This window comes from Corvus cornix, chromosome 4A (genome assembly GCF_000738735.6).
Source record: "Corvus cornix cornix isolate S_Up_H32 chromosome 4A, ASM73873v5, whole genome shotgun sequence".
Taxonomy (NCBI): domain Eukaryota; kingdom Metazoa; phylum Chordata; class Aves; order Passeriformes; family Corvidae; genus Corvus; species Corvus cornix.
Genome location: NC_047058.1, coordinates 10,778,659 through 10,794,217, shown reverse-complemented (window position 1 = coordinate 10,794,217; position 15,559 = coordinate 10,778,659). Strand labels below are relative to the sequence as shown.

General features: G+C 36.4%; 1 protein-coding gene across 6 annotated transcripts in view; it reads left to right on the top strand.

The window, feature by feature from the left end:
* Positions 1 to 15,559, top strand: part of TENM1 (teneurin transmembrane protein 1) — a 761,089-nt gene that overhangs the window by 606,656 nt on the left and 138,874 nt on the right. For all 6 annotated transcript variants that reach the window (XM_010407691.4, XM_019290822.3, XM_039571802.1 and 3 more), the window contains one exon: positions 9,980 to 10,218. In XM_010407691.4, the coding sequence (XP_010405993.3) occupies positions 9,980 to 10,218 (239 nt within the window). The remainder of the gene's footprint in view (positions 1 to 9,979; positions 10,219 to 15,559) is intronic.

Sequence of the window (15,559 nt, the reverse complement as noted above, 5' to 3'; positions counted from 1 at the left end):
TAGCAATCTTGCTAATATCTACATACCTAATATGTCTAAGCAGATTATTTTTTGTTACATTTGGAACATTTGCAATCAAAAAGAAGACTTAGACAGTAATATATTCCCTACTGTAACAACTAGGCAAAAAATCAGAATACACATTTATTCCAACTGTATCTCCTGTTAATCCATAAACAGAACATATGTTTGATGTTTTATCTACTGCCATGGAATATTAGAGAATTTTCAGACAGGAAAAGATTTCCTAGAACTAATCATGGGACTGTAAAACAGTCAGAAATGACAGAAATGAAGCAACTTTATAAGTCTGCTCATAATGATAATATGTCATATTTATGTTAAAGAAAATTCTGTACTTCTGAAAATGTTTGCAGTACTCACATTAAACATGTACTCTTACATAATTAGAGTTTGAAACCCTAGATTAGATGGCAGAGGGCTGCAGTAAAAACATATACTGTGGTGTATGTGTTTGAAAGTTTTCTTGTACAGTAAAACCTGGTTATATTTTTATAGAAAAGGGCAAATCAGAAATTTTGTTTTGTGCTTCATCTAGAGGTGTTACATGCACTGATCTGCAAAGCAGTTTTTTCAGGACCTAGCTTACTAATGCAAGTGTTTAATGATGAGACTGACTTGGAAAGATGAAATTACTTGTTAAGTTCACACCAGCTTTTGTCAAAGCTAAAATTAATCTGTCTGTGTGTCGTTGCCAAGGCCAGTTCTCTAACTCTGGCAGTTATTCTGATTATAAGCAACCCAAATAAAAATAAGAATTAAGAACAGCTTTAAGACTTCAGAGGACTTGTTACCGAACCCCTGCTGCTGAAGGAACTGGAGAAGAGCTGTACCTGTAGGAGGCATAGCAGCTCAAACTGGTGACTGTGCTGCAGCCTTCAGCACTGTAATGTGCCCAGAGACGCAAATGCAGGCTCCATCTATGCATGCATGCACAGTTTGGAAAAATAAACATAGCCATTATTAAAATTAGTTATGAACATGCAGTAATTTCATTGTCAGACAGAGAAATAATTTTTAAGCATTGCCAGAAACAAACCACAACCATCTCTCACAACACATAAAAACATGGGAAACACTGATTCTCTTCTTTAGGATAATGTCATTGGGCTCTTACATAAATTGATTTTTTCCCTCTCCCCCAGAATAAAGTACTTGCAACCTATTGCCTATTCCCTTCCTTTCCACTAAAATAATTGTTTTGTCAGGCTTCATAGATACTTTGCTCTAATACTTCAAATCTTGTGATTTACAGTGTAATACATTGTCATTATCTCTGACAACCCCATCTGAACATAACTTACTACTTTTTATGGACTAAGTATTAAACCCTGATAACTCAAAGGAATGTTTTTCATTTACTCCATGCCCTGCTAGTTAACTCGGTATTTGTTTCCATATCTTGCTTTGGGGTTTTTTCTGCTGTTTGCTATTTATTTTCCCACTTCAATCAAACCCCCAAATATGAAGTAAAATCTAGATGTTAAGTAGGGATTTTTACCTGACATTTTTCTTACCCTCCTTATAGTCTGTTATAGTTCCCTCATGGATAAACCATTGGTCACACTTATTCTGAGTTAAGTTTTGACTTAGATTACAAAAGCATTAGAATTTTTAAGTTTTCTGTCTAAATCTCAAAATTTAGCTAATTTTGATTTTGTTTCAAATTGGGGGTTTTAGTCCTGCTTCGTGCGTCAGTATTTAAGGTATTTGCTTGTTCCTTCCTTTTTTAAATCAAATTTCGTCCTAGTTCCTCTAGCCTATTTAGCAGTGTTGGCAGTAAGGTTAATGCTGTGCTGAATGGACTGAAATCTCCCTTCACTGCACTGGCAATGAGCCAAGTCCTGTGGAAAAAGACAGCTTAATTTAAGCAATCTTATCACCATGGTAATAGCTCCTCTAAGGGAACAGTGAGGTACCAGACCATAAACCTGAGATTCAATTATCATTAATTTATATAAAACTTTGAAGTACTAGAATAATAAGAGGAGTATTTGGGGTTCAAGGCAGTTTTTATTTTCAGTTACAAGATTCAGCAGTATTTCAAAGTTTGATTATGTCTCTAAACACTTGAATAATTTTGAGAGTTTTGTAGTTCAGGAAGTGTATTTGAATCATCATATAGATGGAATCATTTGTTTCTGTGTTACATAGTTATTTAAGGTGTATGATTAGCTGTGTTTGTTTTCCTGAAAATATCGTGGTTATATTTCTGTTTGGTATAGGGGAGGTCTTTACAACAAGCAAGAGATTTATTCTGTACTATGGTTTGGCTTTGTTCTTTTTAAATCAACCTCATAATTATTTTTTCTCTTCAGGAAGTACATTGTTAGCCTTTCAAATCACAGACACCAGTATATAGTCCCTTTCTGTGTAAGCTGGAGTGGTTCTAAAAGCAAAAAAATAATTATATAAAATATATCTAGAAATACACGGTTCAGTGTGAGATATTGGAAGGTTTGATCTTTCTCCTTAGTCTCTGCATTTTGAGCATCTTGTGGATCTTATGAATCTTGCCTCCAGTGCAGAGACACAGAAAGCACTTTTGTGCCTTGATTTTTTTCCCAGTTCCGTGTTTCCATAGCAAACAGAGCAGCTTTTACAGCTCCCAAGGCAGACAGGTGTTAATGGTCATAAGCCACCAAACAGGGAGACAATTTCTACTTGAGCAATGCAATTCATTGGGAACTTGTTTGCAAATGGAGCCTATTCCTGAGTTAAATGACCAAATTTGGGGCTATTCCAAGAGTAAATGCAGGGGAGGGCTTCCTTTATGATCTTTCCTTCAAATTATGTTGGCCAATATTTGCTGTCATGACATTTCTCTTGTATTTTCTCATTTTCTACCTAATTAAACAATAAATCAACATATATACAGGCTGACCATATTAAAAACAGACACATGGCAAGGGTTTTAAATTCGTTCTGAGTCCCATGTGTTTTCACTGCACAGCAGAAAAGATCTGAAAATATTTCAGTCTTCTGAATTCCAAAAGATAAATTGAAGACTGTAAATACGACCATGAAATTAAAATAAAAGCTTTAAATATGACCTTAAATTTAGTAATGCAAGAATGAAGGTGTCCTTTATGGAAATAAAAATACAAACATTTGTCAGCTACAATGACGTACAACTGTAATGTCAGCAGCAATGGCTCTTGAGGGTCCTGCTTTTGAGTCGTTTGAGATCTAGTCACTAAGGACAGTAAGGCAATTTAAATTGTTAATACACTCTATTGTATTTTTTCTTTGTGAGAAGCTCGGGTGTGGGCTTCCCTGGAATAGTGGGATAGCATTTGTGTAAGGGTTTTTTATGGAGGCTAAATATGGTAACTTGAACAATCACACTGCAGATGCTCCTTGCTCATTATTTTGAATAATGTGATGGTATATAAAGTTATAACTAGAAGAAAAGCTGTGTTGTGATTTTATGGCCACCAATGAGCAAGCAGCCTTTTAGCTTTCTATGAAATAGTGTTTCCATTTACAAAACCAGAAACAGACTGAATCTAAATTTTGAAAGAGAACAATAAATACAGGTTAATACAAAGGGTCTAGGCTGTGAGGAGGGGTCAGAGACATGAAAACAGCTCTACCTTTTCATTTCAAAAAAAATCAGGTATGTATGTGTAATGTTACTGCCCAGAAATTCTCTTATTTTCTGGATAGCTATTTCTAAGAAAGCTGATTTCAAAGACTAAATAGTATTTATGTAGCTAATGTGATACATCTCATATCAAGTAGACTTTGTCTTGTTTGTCACAGTAGCTGTACAGCTTGGATTAGACCATATGCATGTAGGTACTTGGAAGTAGACTGAAATGCTGGTAACAAAAGTCAATTAGAATATGCATGAATATTCATAGGAGGACATCAGTGGCAAAGAGAACCGAGGGGCAACTACTTCAGTTACTCATTCCTTTCTTTAAGTCATGCTTCCAACCACAGAATATAGGCAATAAAATTACAATATTGGGATTTTTATCCTTCTTGATTCATGGTTTCAAAGTACTCTGCAAATATTATCTACTTTTATGACTTATATAAATATTATTGTAACTGCTATTTTTCATATTTTCCGCAAAATGATCTTAGAATTTGTTGAAGAAAAAAAAAATCGAGCAAGCCACGATCTTACTCCGTCCTTACATCACAAATTTCTGTGCGCATTGGTTCAGTTTTACTCAGCTGTTGTTTGAGTTGGAGTGCTACAGCTAAGTTCTAAGCCACAGAAAAGCACTTTTGAAAATTACTGAATTAATGTAGAGATGTCACCATGTATCAGAGTAACAAAGCCCATACTGGTATATGCAAGAGGAATTTATGTCCTCAGTGTGGTAATTTTTGTTTTATCTTTTTTTTTTCATTAAATAGCCAACAAATCCAGAAAGCAGTTGTATTTTGGACAACGGTTTCATTATAGAAGCCGTTCTTGATTGACTTTGGAACCGTCTTGTATTTATATAATTATTGTCCCAGACTTCTGCCAGAGACTTGTAAGTTTAGTCACCTGGTTAACAAGCTTAGCTTGCCTACAGCAACAACTGACAAGTGAGTCAACATCGCATCACTTGTTGTTCAGTACTGAAGCAAAAAGTGACGGATACAGATTCCATTTACATCCACGGTCACAGTGCTGAGTTTTCAGATGCTATGTAAAGAAAACATGAGCGAATAAAGGGAAACAATTCTATGTGAATGATTCAAAAAGCAAGTCCAGCTCAAAGAGGAAATTTTAACGAAGTGGTTCTGTTCCCAAAGACAAATCTCTGGGGGAGTTCAACTTTATTTCAATTATACATGTAAAAATATAATTGTAAAATAAATTAGATAAGTAGTTTTCATGGCCATTTCTCCCTTCCTTCACCCTTGACCATCCTTGTTCCCATAGTTCTTGTACACAAAAAGGTGAAACAAAGGCTGTAAAATTATAGGTCAGTTCTACCTATAATTACAAGTCATGTCTAATATTCAAATACAGTTTTCCTGGGTTGGTTTTCAAGATGAGGGTATAGTGTATATGTCTTTGTGATAAGTGGGTGTCTTGGTTTTTATATATATAATAGCTGTCTTGTTTTTATACTAAATAGTTTGTTGAGAGCCATATGGGAGATTTATAAAAAAATATATTCTGATTAGTATGTAAGTTTAGAAGTGTCCTCTTCTTTCCCCTCCCACTTTGAGTACAGGGTAGAATGGATAGAAAACCAGGAGAGAGCTAATTTCTGCTTCTTACTACTGTCACAGGAAATATTAAGTGACTTAAAATGGGCAGGTACCAATGTCTTCTTTTTAGTGTTTGCCAAAGTAGATGGGCAACCGTATCTGTTCCAAATCCCTTTTGGCTACCATCTCTATATATTTTCTGGCTGTGCCAAAAAACAGAATCCTTCTTATGTTTCATCTGCTATGCCTCTTAAAAATTTCCTCTGCACTTCTGTTGATATCTAAAGAAATTACTTCAATTAAATATCAGTATAGATATACAATTACATACATTATATGCAGCTATAAAATGCAATTGAAAAGAAATTGGGCAACTTAAATGGTTGAACTGAAGTCTTCTTAGGTTTTTCTATCACATAGCTTTGCAGCAATTTGTAATGCTTTAGGTAACTATTTCTTGAATGTGAAACATATACAGGTACAAATGTATTCCTACTTGGTTTATCCAGGAGAAATGCAGACTAATTTTTTGGCCAAAGTATTCCAAGATTTGTGTTTCTAACATAGCTGTTGGCTCCCTTTCAAGTCCGCTTTTGTTCTTCATTTTTTCTTCTTACAAACTCATGATTTTTAATGGAAGTGGAAGGAAAACATATTATAGGAACAAATGAAGGTCTGGGCCTACAGGTGCTTGGCACAGAGTTAATGCATAGAAAATTACAGAAGTGATAGCCCTTGACAAAGTTGAGGGACATTTCTACAGTATCAGGATATAAAAATATTTTCTCAGAATTGAATTACAGAATTCTGTGTGGGGTTGATGTGGTTTCTGTAATAGTATTATGTTATTGCCACATGAATTCAGTTGGGATGTTGCTTCAAGCTTTTATAAGACTTAAATTGCTGTTCCAGATAAGAAGCCAAAAGTACATAACGAAATGTCGTGATGGAGAGGCATGTAAAGAAATGAACCTTTTTCTAACCTTCTCGTAGCTAAGAATTCATCATTTGTACGAACTGTGCTCTTGGAGTTATCTGCCATTCCTCCTGAGGTTAAACAAGAGCACCTGGAAGAGCCACAGGAAACTGCTTCTCCACAGAATGAAAGAGGTTCTGCCATCAGCAGGACTAACAGGTTTAGTTTCATGCCTTGTGTCAGCTGAACTTCCCAGCGCGCCCCTTCCTTTCGTCTTTACTGGGGATGTCAGTGGCAGTGGAGACGTGGCTCCTCGTCAGCCGTGGTTCCGCTTCACTCCACAGTGTGTGCTGTGCTGGGCAGGGGTGGGTGGAGAGGGCACAGACCTCAGTGTAGCAAAGGAACCTCACTGGGGGGTTCGCTGCTTTCATTGCTGCTGTGGAGGGCTTTGGTCCTGGTAGGATCTTTTTCTTCCATTTAACTTCTCTTGAGAGAATTCAAAGTTCAAAAGTTTTACATTTGTAGAAATGAACAGATGGATGAACAGCTAAAGAGACATTGTGGTTACCTCAAAGAGGAAATGCCTTCCAACTGCCTCTTCTACATGTGAAGTTATTACTGAGCTTTAATACTTATTTATGTATTGGAGTTATCAGTGTAATAATATTAAGTGACTTTTATTTCACCAAGAAATGCCTTACAAATTATGTCCTATATTTCTCTTTTTAAGAGAATATTATCATCTTCTTTTATGGATGTTTTTGATGTTTTTGTGATCATTTTGTTTTTCTCCACTTGAAAGGAGTGGTGTTATCAATCATCCTTATAAATGCACTGATTTTTCTTGTGTTCCCAGTTTACCAAAAAAAACCAGGCTTTAGCTTTTCTCTTAGATCAAATATTAAAGCACACATCAGCTGCAGTCGCATCTAAACTTTTGAACTGCAGGTTTTATTATTTTGCTCTTTAAAAAGAGAGCCTGATTTTATAGAATTGATAGCAACAGTTTAGCATGTCCTGACGTCCTTTGGGAACCATGGTATGCTCAGACAGATGAGGAGTCATCTGAGTTTATGAGAACCTAGTCACAGTCTGGCTTTGGAAATTTGTCCTTGTGCCACCAGTGTTTTTCAAATTCTATAGAAATGTCTTTGAGTACTCAATATACTCTTCCAAAAATGGAAGCTGTAAACAATTGGGTTTTTTAAACATTTTCTCAACATTATTTCACTGCTAGCTCAGTTTCAGTGTACCATTGCTTCAGAATCTCAGTTTTATTACAAACTAGAGCAGTGTAAATTCTCCTCTGTGTGAATGGAGTCATTTGTCCAAAAGAGAGTGAGCTGGATCCAGGTTCTGTGCACTCTTCTGCTAATAGAGAAGCACCTCTGCACAGTAGCATTTTATCATCAAGCCCCTGTCATAAATTCCTGTGCAAAAGTATGAAATTATTCTTGGCTATTGATTGCAGGTTGTTAGAGCCTTAATAATAACAATTTTCTGTTCAGCATTTCCTTCCCTTTACCTCTGATACCTTTGAGCTATGCACTGTAAAGGACAATCAATGCTGCCAAAATCAAGACTTTTTTTCTGTAAGTTCCAAAATTTAAATGAGAAATTACCAAATAAGTAGGTTTTTGTCATTATGTCTTGAACATGTAAACTGTGTAAAGAACAATTGACTTTTTATATTTGTAATATTTTTATATATATCTATGTGTGTATGTATGTATATATGCACACATACTTCTCATATGTATATGCTTATATCTAATAACATGTCTTATTTTATATGGTGATTCTGCTTCTATTTCCTTGACTATCAATAGGAATTTTGGCATGACATTTTTTCCTGCCAAAAGTCTTAAGTGACTGTGTATCTTGTTAACTGCTGACTGAGAAGTAAAACTTCACATACTTGCAAAAGCTTTCATGTGTGGCAACAAAGCATTGAATCCAGAATAACCAGCTGTGCTCTCATGGCCTGATAGGAAGGAAGCAGGTTTATATAGTCCTGTAAACAGTTATATTACTTGATTTGAATTTATTATTTTTCTGTATATGAGTTCATAATTTTTGAACTAAAATATTTAGAGGTAACATTACAATGTGGAGAGCAATGCCATCTTTCTAATGTATATATTTACAGCTGTGAAAGTCAGTGGGAAGGAAAACTAGAATGAGTTATCTGATGTACTGCCAGGATGCTGTACTCAGTCAGGGTCAGATGTCCAGTTTTGTCCAAGTGCAGTTCATTTGGGTAATAATCAGGAAGCAGAAGTAACTAATACTCAAATTTCATTCTTGTGGTTTAGTCATAAGACTCGTGATACACAGGCCCTGTAAACTGCAATGCAAGCTAACCTGTATTCTCATTTGCTTTTTTGTGTAACTAAAGGGCTCTTTAAAGGATAAAACTGCTCTGTAATACCTTTTTATTTTCTATAATCTGGCATTTTGAAAACCCTAACCTTTCTTTTAAAATTTTATAATGTAAATACATAATACCATACGCATTACACCGTTTTAGCAATTACCATTTCAGGAACATGTATTTACAATATTCTTAAAGGCAAATGTCACAGTAGAACAATGTTTCATACTCTCGAGTGTTTGAGATTGCGTACATCCCACTGTGTATTCATCAAAGAATTTCTCCCAGCATGGATTGATTGATCCATATATGCTTTCAAAAACTTGTCTTGTGCCCTGCTGAAGGTGTAAAGGCACATTTGCCATTGGGAAGATTCTGGACCATGTCACTTGCTTTCTCAGCTCAGACCTCATGGCTTGAGCCAGAGGAACACCAAGATACTCCAAACTCGTTTGGGTGCATGCTGTGGTGTGAGTTTGAGAGGTGCATCTGTCAGAACAGAGGGCACTGGGGAAGCTTGCTCACTTAGATATAACAAAGGAAAGAAGGACCAAAGAAAACTGGTGTTTCCCAAAGAATATGTGGTTGTTATGGGCAGCCCTGCACTAGCCCTTTTGCCACAATTTTTGAGCACATATCACAGTAAGTTATTGTTTAACATTAAATAACCTTTCATAAATTCTCTTGGAGAGCTCTTGCCAGTCCTGAAAAACCATCCTTCCTCCTATCCAAAAACTACTCTGTACTTCAGCACCAGAGCTTGTTCTGCAAGGCCCATTTTTGTACCTTATTTTTTGTGCTAATGTAAGTCCTTGCTATTTTTTCTTGAAGGCAATCAGTCCTGCAAAGTATGCTGAAACAGGTCTCCAAATGAATTCTTTCTTAGTATGTTTGAGAATCACTGCAGTAGGCAAAAGCATTTGAAGAAAAACTGCTCTCAAAATAGCTCAATTAAGAACAGTAAAGAAATTGTGCTCACCTATATAGTAACTACAGTTCTTCAGAATGGATTATCCTTGTAGATCAGGTGACTAAGTAGTCACTTTTTTTTTTTAATTTCCTATATTCCATGGTAAAAAATAAATGTTCGCAGTGGCACTGGCTTTAGCATTTTTTGGGTATTCCAGGTGAATAAACTGAATAGGTGTGGATGGAGGAGATACTGCTGGCAACAGTTCCCATGTCTCTGTCACACAGGGCACACAGGGGCTGCTCAGCTCGGAGGATCCCAGTACTGAGAAACAACCTTCCCTCAGCATTACTCTGAAACATGGGGAAAATAGTTCATAATTCATTTATATTATGTTGTTTCACTAAAACATTGCTGGACATCTTGTGCTGTGGTTAAAAAACTTGCAGAGGGTATTCAAATACATGTTTTCCCCTGTCTTTGATATTTTCTGTGGCTATATGCAATATTTACTATAAAGTGCTTATGTAGTTCCTTTTGCTTTTTACATCACAGAGTGGTTTTTACATCATTCTTTGTCTTCTCTTTGTAGGCATTTCCTGTTTAAACATGGATCTGGGTCTTCAGCTATCTTCAGTGCAGCCAGTCAGAACTATCCCTTAACATCCAATACTGTTTACTCTCCACCTCCTAGGCCTCTTCCTAGAAGTACCTTTTCCAGACCTGCCTTCACTTTTAACAAACCTTACAGGTGCTGCAACTGGAAGTGCACAGCTCTGAGTGCCACTGCTATCACAGTGACCCTGGCACTGTTGCTCGCCTATGTCATCGGTAAGCCCTGCTTCCTTTCCTCTGCTGAATTCTTCTTTTACTTCCTCTGCCCTGTTGTCTTGCTTGCTTTGCACTAACACAAATCATGTTTTACTAATAATATTTGCCATTGGTGTTTCGTAAATCTTGGTGAACAAAACACTGCATTGGCTAAAGGTTAAACAAGGAATTCTCATTAACTTTCTACTCTGTTAACCTTGATGCTGCCTAACAGAGAAAGAAATATTCAAGATTACATGTTTATACTTGCAGAGGACTCCTACTGATTTTAATTGCTGTGATATATTCTTAAACATTTGATTTTCATATTACGCCTTACAACATTATTGCTCTAAAAGAATTATTTGGAGAGACTGGTAATGTTTAATTGTGTTTTGCCTTGCTATCCTTAGTTAATTTCTTGAGTCTCATCACCATATAAGTCTTAAACAGTTTTCCTCCTAATTGTTTTATCATTTGCTAGAATGACAGCCAGCTCTAAAAATAGTTTCACACCATGTTGTCTAAGATAGATTTTGTTATCCCTTTATTGAATTTATGTTCAAAAAATAGGTTACACAGTATAAACTTAGTCATTTTGTTAGCAAAATATACTGGACAGGTTTATCAGAGTAGCTAGAAAGGTCTTCCCCAGGTTTGGGTTTGTTTTGTTTTTTTTTGTTGAGGACAGGTATATTGGAGGTGGCTTGAAGTCAATGTGGTTACAATCATACATAGGAGAGCAATTCTATGTGATTTCCTACATATCATTTAGCCTGAACTTTAATTATTTCATGGGGTTTTCAATCTGAATTGAAAATATTAAAGAACGTGACTGTGGCTTTTGTAAGCATAGGGAAATCTAATTCGTTTTGCTGTCTCACACACACACTTGGACTTTTAGATGGCAGTTCACAGATGGCAGGACCAGAGTATCCCTGATAACCCTATAGCTTGAATGGGAATAATTCCAGGTTTGCCTGAAAGAGTGCAGTTCATGCTTAGTAAAACTTGTCAGAGATACAAGTACAGATACCTCCAAACTGATAAATGGCCACTGATTTTCTGTACTCTCTGAATAAATGTATCTGTGGTGAAAATTATTAAAATTTCAGTAATTTCTTGTTACCCACTGAGGCTTTTTTTGGTCCCATAGTGACAAAGTTTTGATTATTGTCAGCAAGATGCTCATCAGGAGGGATTTTTTCCTAACATCCTCACCTAATGCATATGGGAAAGCAGATTTGAGCATTTCTGGTGCATGATGATTTGAAAGTACCTGAGGATCTCGTAAGCTCCATTAATTGCAGATTTACATAACAGCTGGTGAGCATATGCCCTCAGTTAGGACAGGCTGTATCATTTTTGCAGCCTCATCTGTTTGCTACACATACTATCCCACCCACACCATTTAGATTTTATCTGGATGAAGCACTGCCTTTTTCATCCCTGTTTAGATTTCAGTCTGTCTCTGAAATTTCTGTAACTTCCTAGGGATATACTGCTATATGTCATCAGCCTGAGAAGGCTGGAAGCACTCCTTGTCACCATGAATTAAAAAGCTCTCTGTGACTCTCCTGTAGATGTGTCTGTTTATCATATCTTGGTAACACAAGGGTGTAGCGTGTTTTCTTCATTTAGCCCGAAGCAGACAAAAGGGAGATGTCCTTGCATTTTATAAATTATTACTATTTCTATTTATGTTTTCTATGGAAAAAATATGAATTTTTGTACCTAGAGTTATAAGTCAGGAAACTTTTCAGGATGCCATAATTTGCTCTTGTTTTCCCCAGAAATTTTTCTGTTGCATGAGCTTTCCTGCAGATTCAGGTAGTATTAGTTAGCTTATTCCCAGTGAATATTCCTGCTGCCCATCTCTAGTTGGCTAAATATTTAAATAAGTTTATGGTCTCTTCTTACGACTCAGATAGCTTAGTTATTCCCCTTTTGCTAGGTTTAAATCATAGCATATAAACTGTTTCAGTTCACTGGCTCTGTAGTCTTGCATATTTGCATATCTTTTCACATGAAAAGTTAAAGTGTGCGTGTTTTAAACGAGTAGTTGAATATCGAAATTCAGACCGTGTGTAACACTCTGAAGTTAAAATTCACTCCCCCAAGTGTTTTCTCTTTGCTCACCATGATTCAGATCCCTCACTCCATCAGGTTTCTTCAAGTCAGAGGAAGTTGTGTCTGAGCAATCACTACAGACATGGGCCCAAATTGTAAAACAAAACTTGTTTTAATTTCAGGACCAAACTTAACCTGTGATCAGCTCAGCAGTTGTTACTGAAAGAATAAGGGAGACTTTTTAAAGCCAAAATTGTTTTCATCATTGTATTTTTTGACACAGCCTGCATCAACTTACCATGACCTACAATTTCAGGCGAAATGAATGTTGATCAAAATTTAATATCAAGCTTTTTCTTCTCCTAATCTAAGAACTTAAATGTTCTTTTTCAAATATTTTTCACTGCCATTAAATGCTTGAGCTAAACATTACTTTTAAAAAGAGGCCCAAATCTCAGCCTCAAGTCAGAACATCTCCAAAGTTTTAGAGACACAAAGCTTATTCCTGATCAAAATTTACAAGTGGATCTTATGTTTGTAATGAACTGAGACCTGTGCCAGAGTGCTCTAAGCTGTGATCTCTTTTCAATAACAGGTAAACTAGCAAAATGGTTTTGTTCTTTTGTTTTTCAGCCTTTCCCTCTTATCTGTGAGACTCAATAGCAAAGCTTTTACATAAGAACACGCAATTCTTCTGTATTTTCTCTCCTTTGAACTACTACTCAGTTAAAAAAAAATACTACTTCTCCGTTAATCCTCTTTTGGCCTATAATCACTGTGTTTACTGTTTGGCCTTTCTGAAATAAATTTGACTATTATATGGACAGTAAGGAAATTAGAGAACACTGTTGATGTTTGTGTAACAGCAGATTTATTGAAAATCTTTATCAAGTAAAACACGTATTTTCACTTCAATGGGAGTAATTTCTGTGAATAGATTCTAAAATAATAGTAGTTAGTCCAAAAAAACCTTATTTCATAAAGTGCATGTTTGGTATTCAAACTGTTGGAGGTGTAATTGTAAATGTGTTGAATTATTTTATATGGAAGAAATTCCTGCTTTCATTTTCTGTTGTCCTGTGTGTTGAGAAATGTAAATCATGTGAATCTGGGGCACAGTTGTTGAATTTGCCCACAAAGTGGGCAGCGACGCAAGTGAGCAGTTGGGACACGCCTCAGGGAGGTGATGTTGGTGCCTCTCACCAATGCATGGGGAGCTACAGCAGCTCCACCAGCAGTTCTTTGGTAAGTTTGACTCTTGCCAAAAAAATTAAGACTAAATTAAGGAAACATAAGAGAATAAGAAATATAGTATTTCTTCTGTTTTTTTCCAACACCACATCATTTCCTTTAAGCCCAATACAATGGAGGATATGGCTACTCATTTAGTAGTTATTTTTAACCCATTAGTGAGTAGGATTTCTCTTCCATGATACTTTACCATTTTATCAGCAGCTGATTTGGACTTGCAAATCACTGGTTCTATTGATCAAAGGTGCTGAACTCCTACTGTTCCTATTGATTTCAGCAGGTGATGCAAATGTTCAGTGCCTCTGAAAATTGCATCTCATGTTCTTGGATTTAACCATCCCTGACTACAGAATGACTATTTTATATACAAATGAATTCTCAAGTATGAATATGAAGTCGTCCCTATCCTTCATGATACTATCACTATTTATGAGCATGCACTGGAGATGGGTGTTGGGTCTTAAATTATATTCACATGGAGGGTAAGGAAATTAAAGCCTCTGTGCTGACTGACACTGTGACCTGCCATTTCTCACTGTGTACAAGGGAGAGGAGTGATGGTTTCAACATTGAGAAAGGCCAGGCCAAATTTTAAGGACGTGTGTATCTCAGTGCATAGATTTGTAACATTGGTTGCATCACTTTAGGCAATGTATAACAGCAGCAAAAATAGGAATTATGCAGAGAAGGCTCAAGGGGAAAATACACTGTTGTACACTGAAGAGTATAATGGTATAGTAAACAGTGCTAGGTGTTTCAGGGTTATGCAAACGTTGTGATACAAATGCATAACCCTGAAATGCCATTGAACTCCTTACTGGAAGAACTCTCACTGAGACAGACATATCAGGATCTCTCAGCTGGGAATTGTGGTGTCTGCTCTCTTGGATCCTGGGTCTTACAGAGGAGCTTGGTACTGTCACAAACCTCTAAGTACTCAGAGGAGACACACTTACTGTCAACCGAGACTAGGTTTTGTTTGTTCCTAAGTCTAAAATATGACTGTAATGAAAAATGAAACCATCATCCCTGTAGGAGGATTGCAGGAGAGAGGGATATATTTGTATTTTCAGGTATAAAAATATGTTAGGTGTAAAGAGAAGAGTTCTTGAGAAAGAGGAGAGTGCTGAGAGTTAAGATGGCTGTAACAAATATATGGAAGAAGTCCTCATTTCATTAAATGCCTTAGATGGTCAAAATAATTTACCACTTTAATGTGGATTTTAAAAAATATTCTGAAGACTGAATCAAATATTAACAGTCTCAAATTCTGAAATCTGTTTACAGCAGAATGAAATAGTATTTTATTTGTAAAATAAGCTTACAGAAAATCACTTGTTCTAAAGGTCAGAATCAGAACTTTGATTCTGGCTCTTACTTGTGTCCAGGTATTTTTCTCATTAATTCACCCTTACTGGAACTGTGACACTGACACATCTGTGGCTTCATGCCACAGTGAAATCCAGTTTTATAAGCAGGACCTGCTAGCAGTTACAGAAACAAATAATTTTCTGGCAGTGAGAACAGGTGCAGAAAGAGTAGTCAGCTGCTGATACACATTCTATTACAGCTTTTCTGAAGTCTGGGCTTCAGGGGGATGATCTACTGAGATTCTGTAAAACAGCAGAGAAAGCTAAACAAAAGCCTTTAGTGGAGGTCAGCAATTTGGAGAGACTTCATATTTGCAGGATTTTTGTCCTTTGAAGTTCATCTCCCAGGTAGTAAGTGCTTATTGCACAGGACTTTTCTGACATCTCCTCACTACTGTGTGTCTCTTTTGCACTGGAGCCAAGGCTCTTATTCATATTCTGCCAAACATGTAGCACCGGAGTTGACAAGCTGTGCTTACACAGAAGGTAGATAAGAATAAATTAAATTAGATCATTGGCTTCCTAGCAGATGGTGGGTTAATCCAGTTTACAATGTGAGTTCTGAAAAAATTACTTGTATCTTTGTGGATATTTACTTGAGTATTTTGTAGCAGTGTGGGGATGAGGTAGTCAGTCTGGAACTGTCAATTTGTTTAAATGTTGAACAAAAT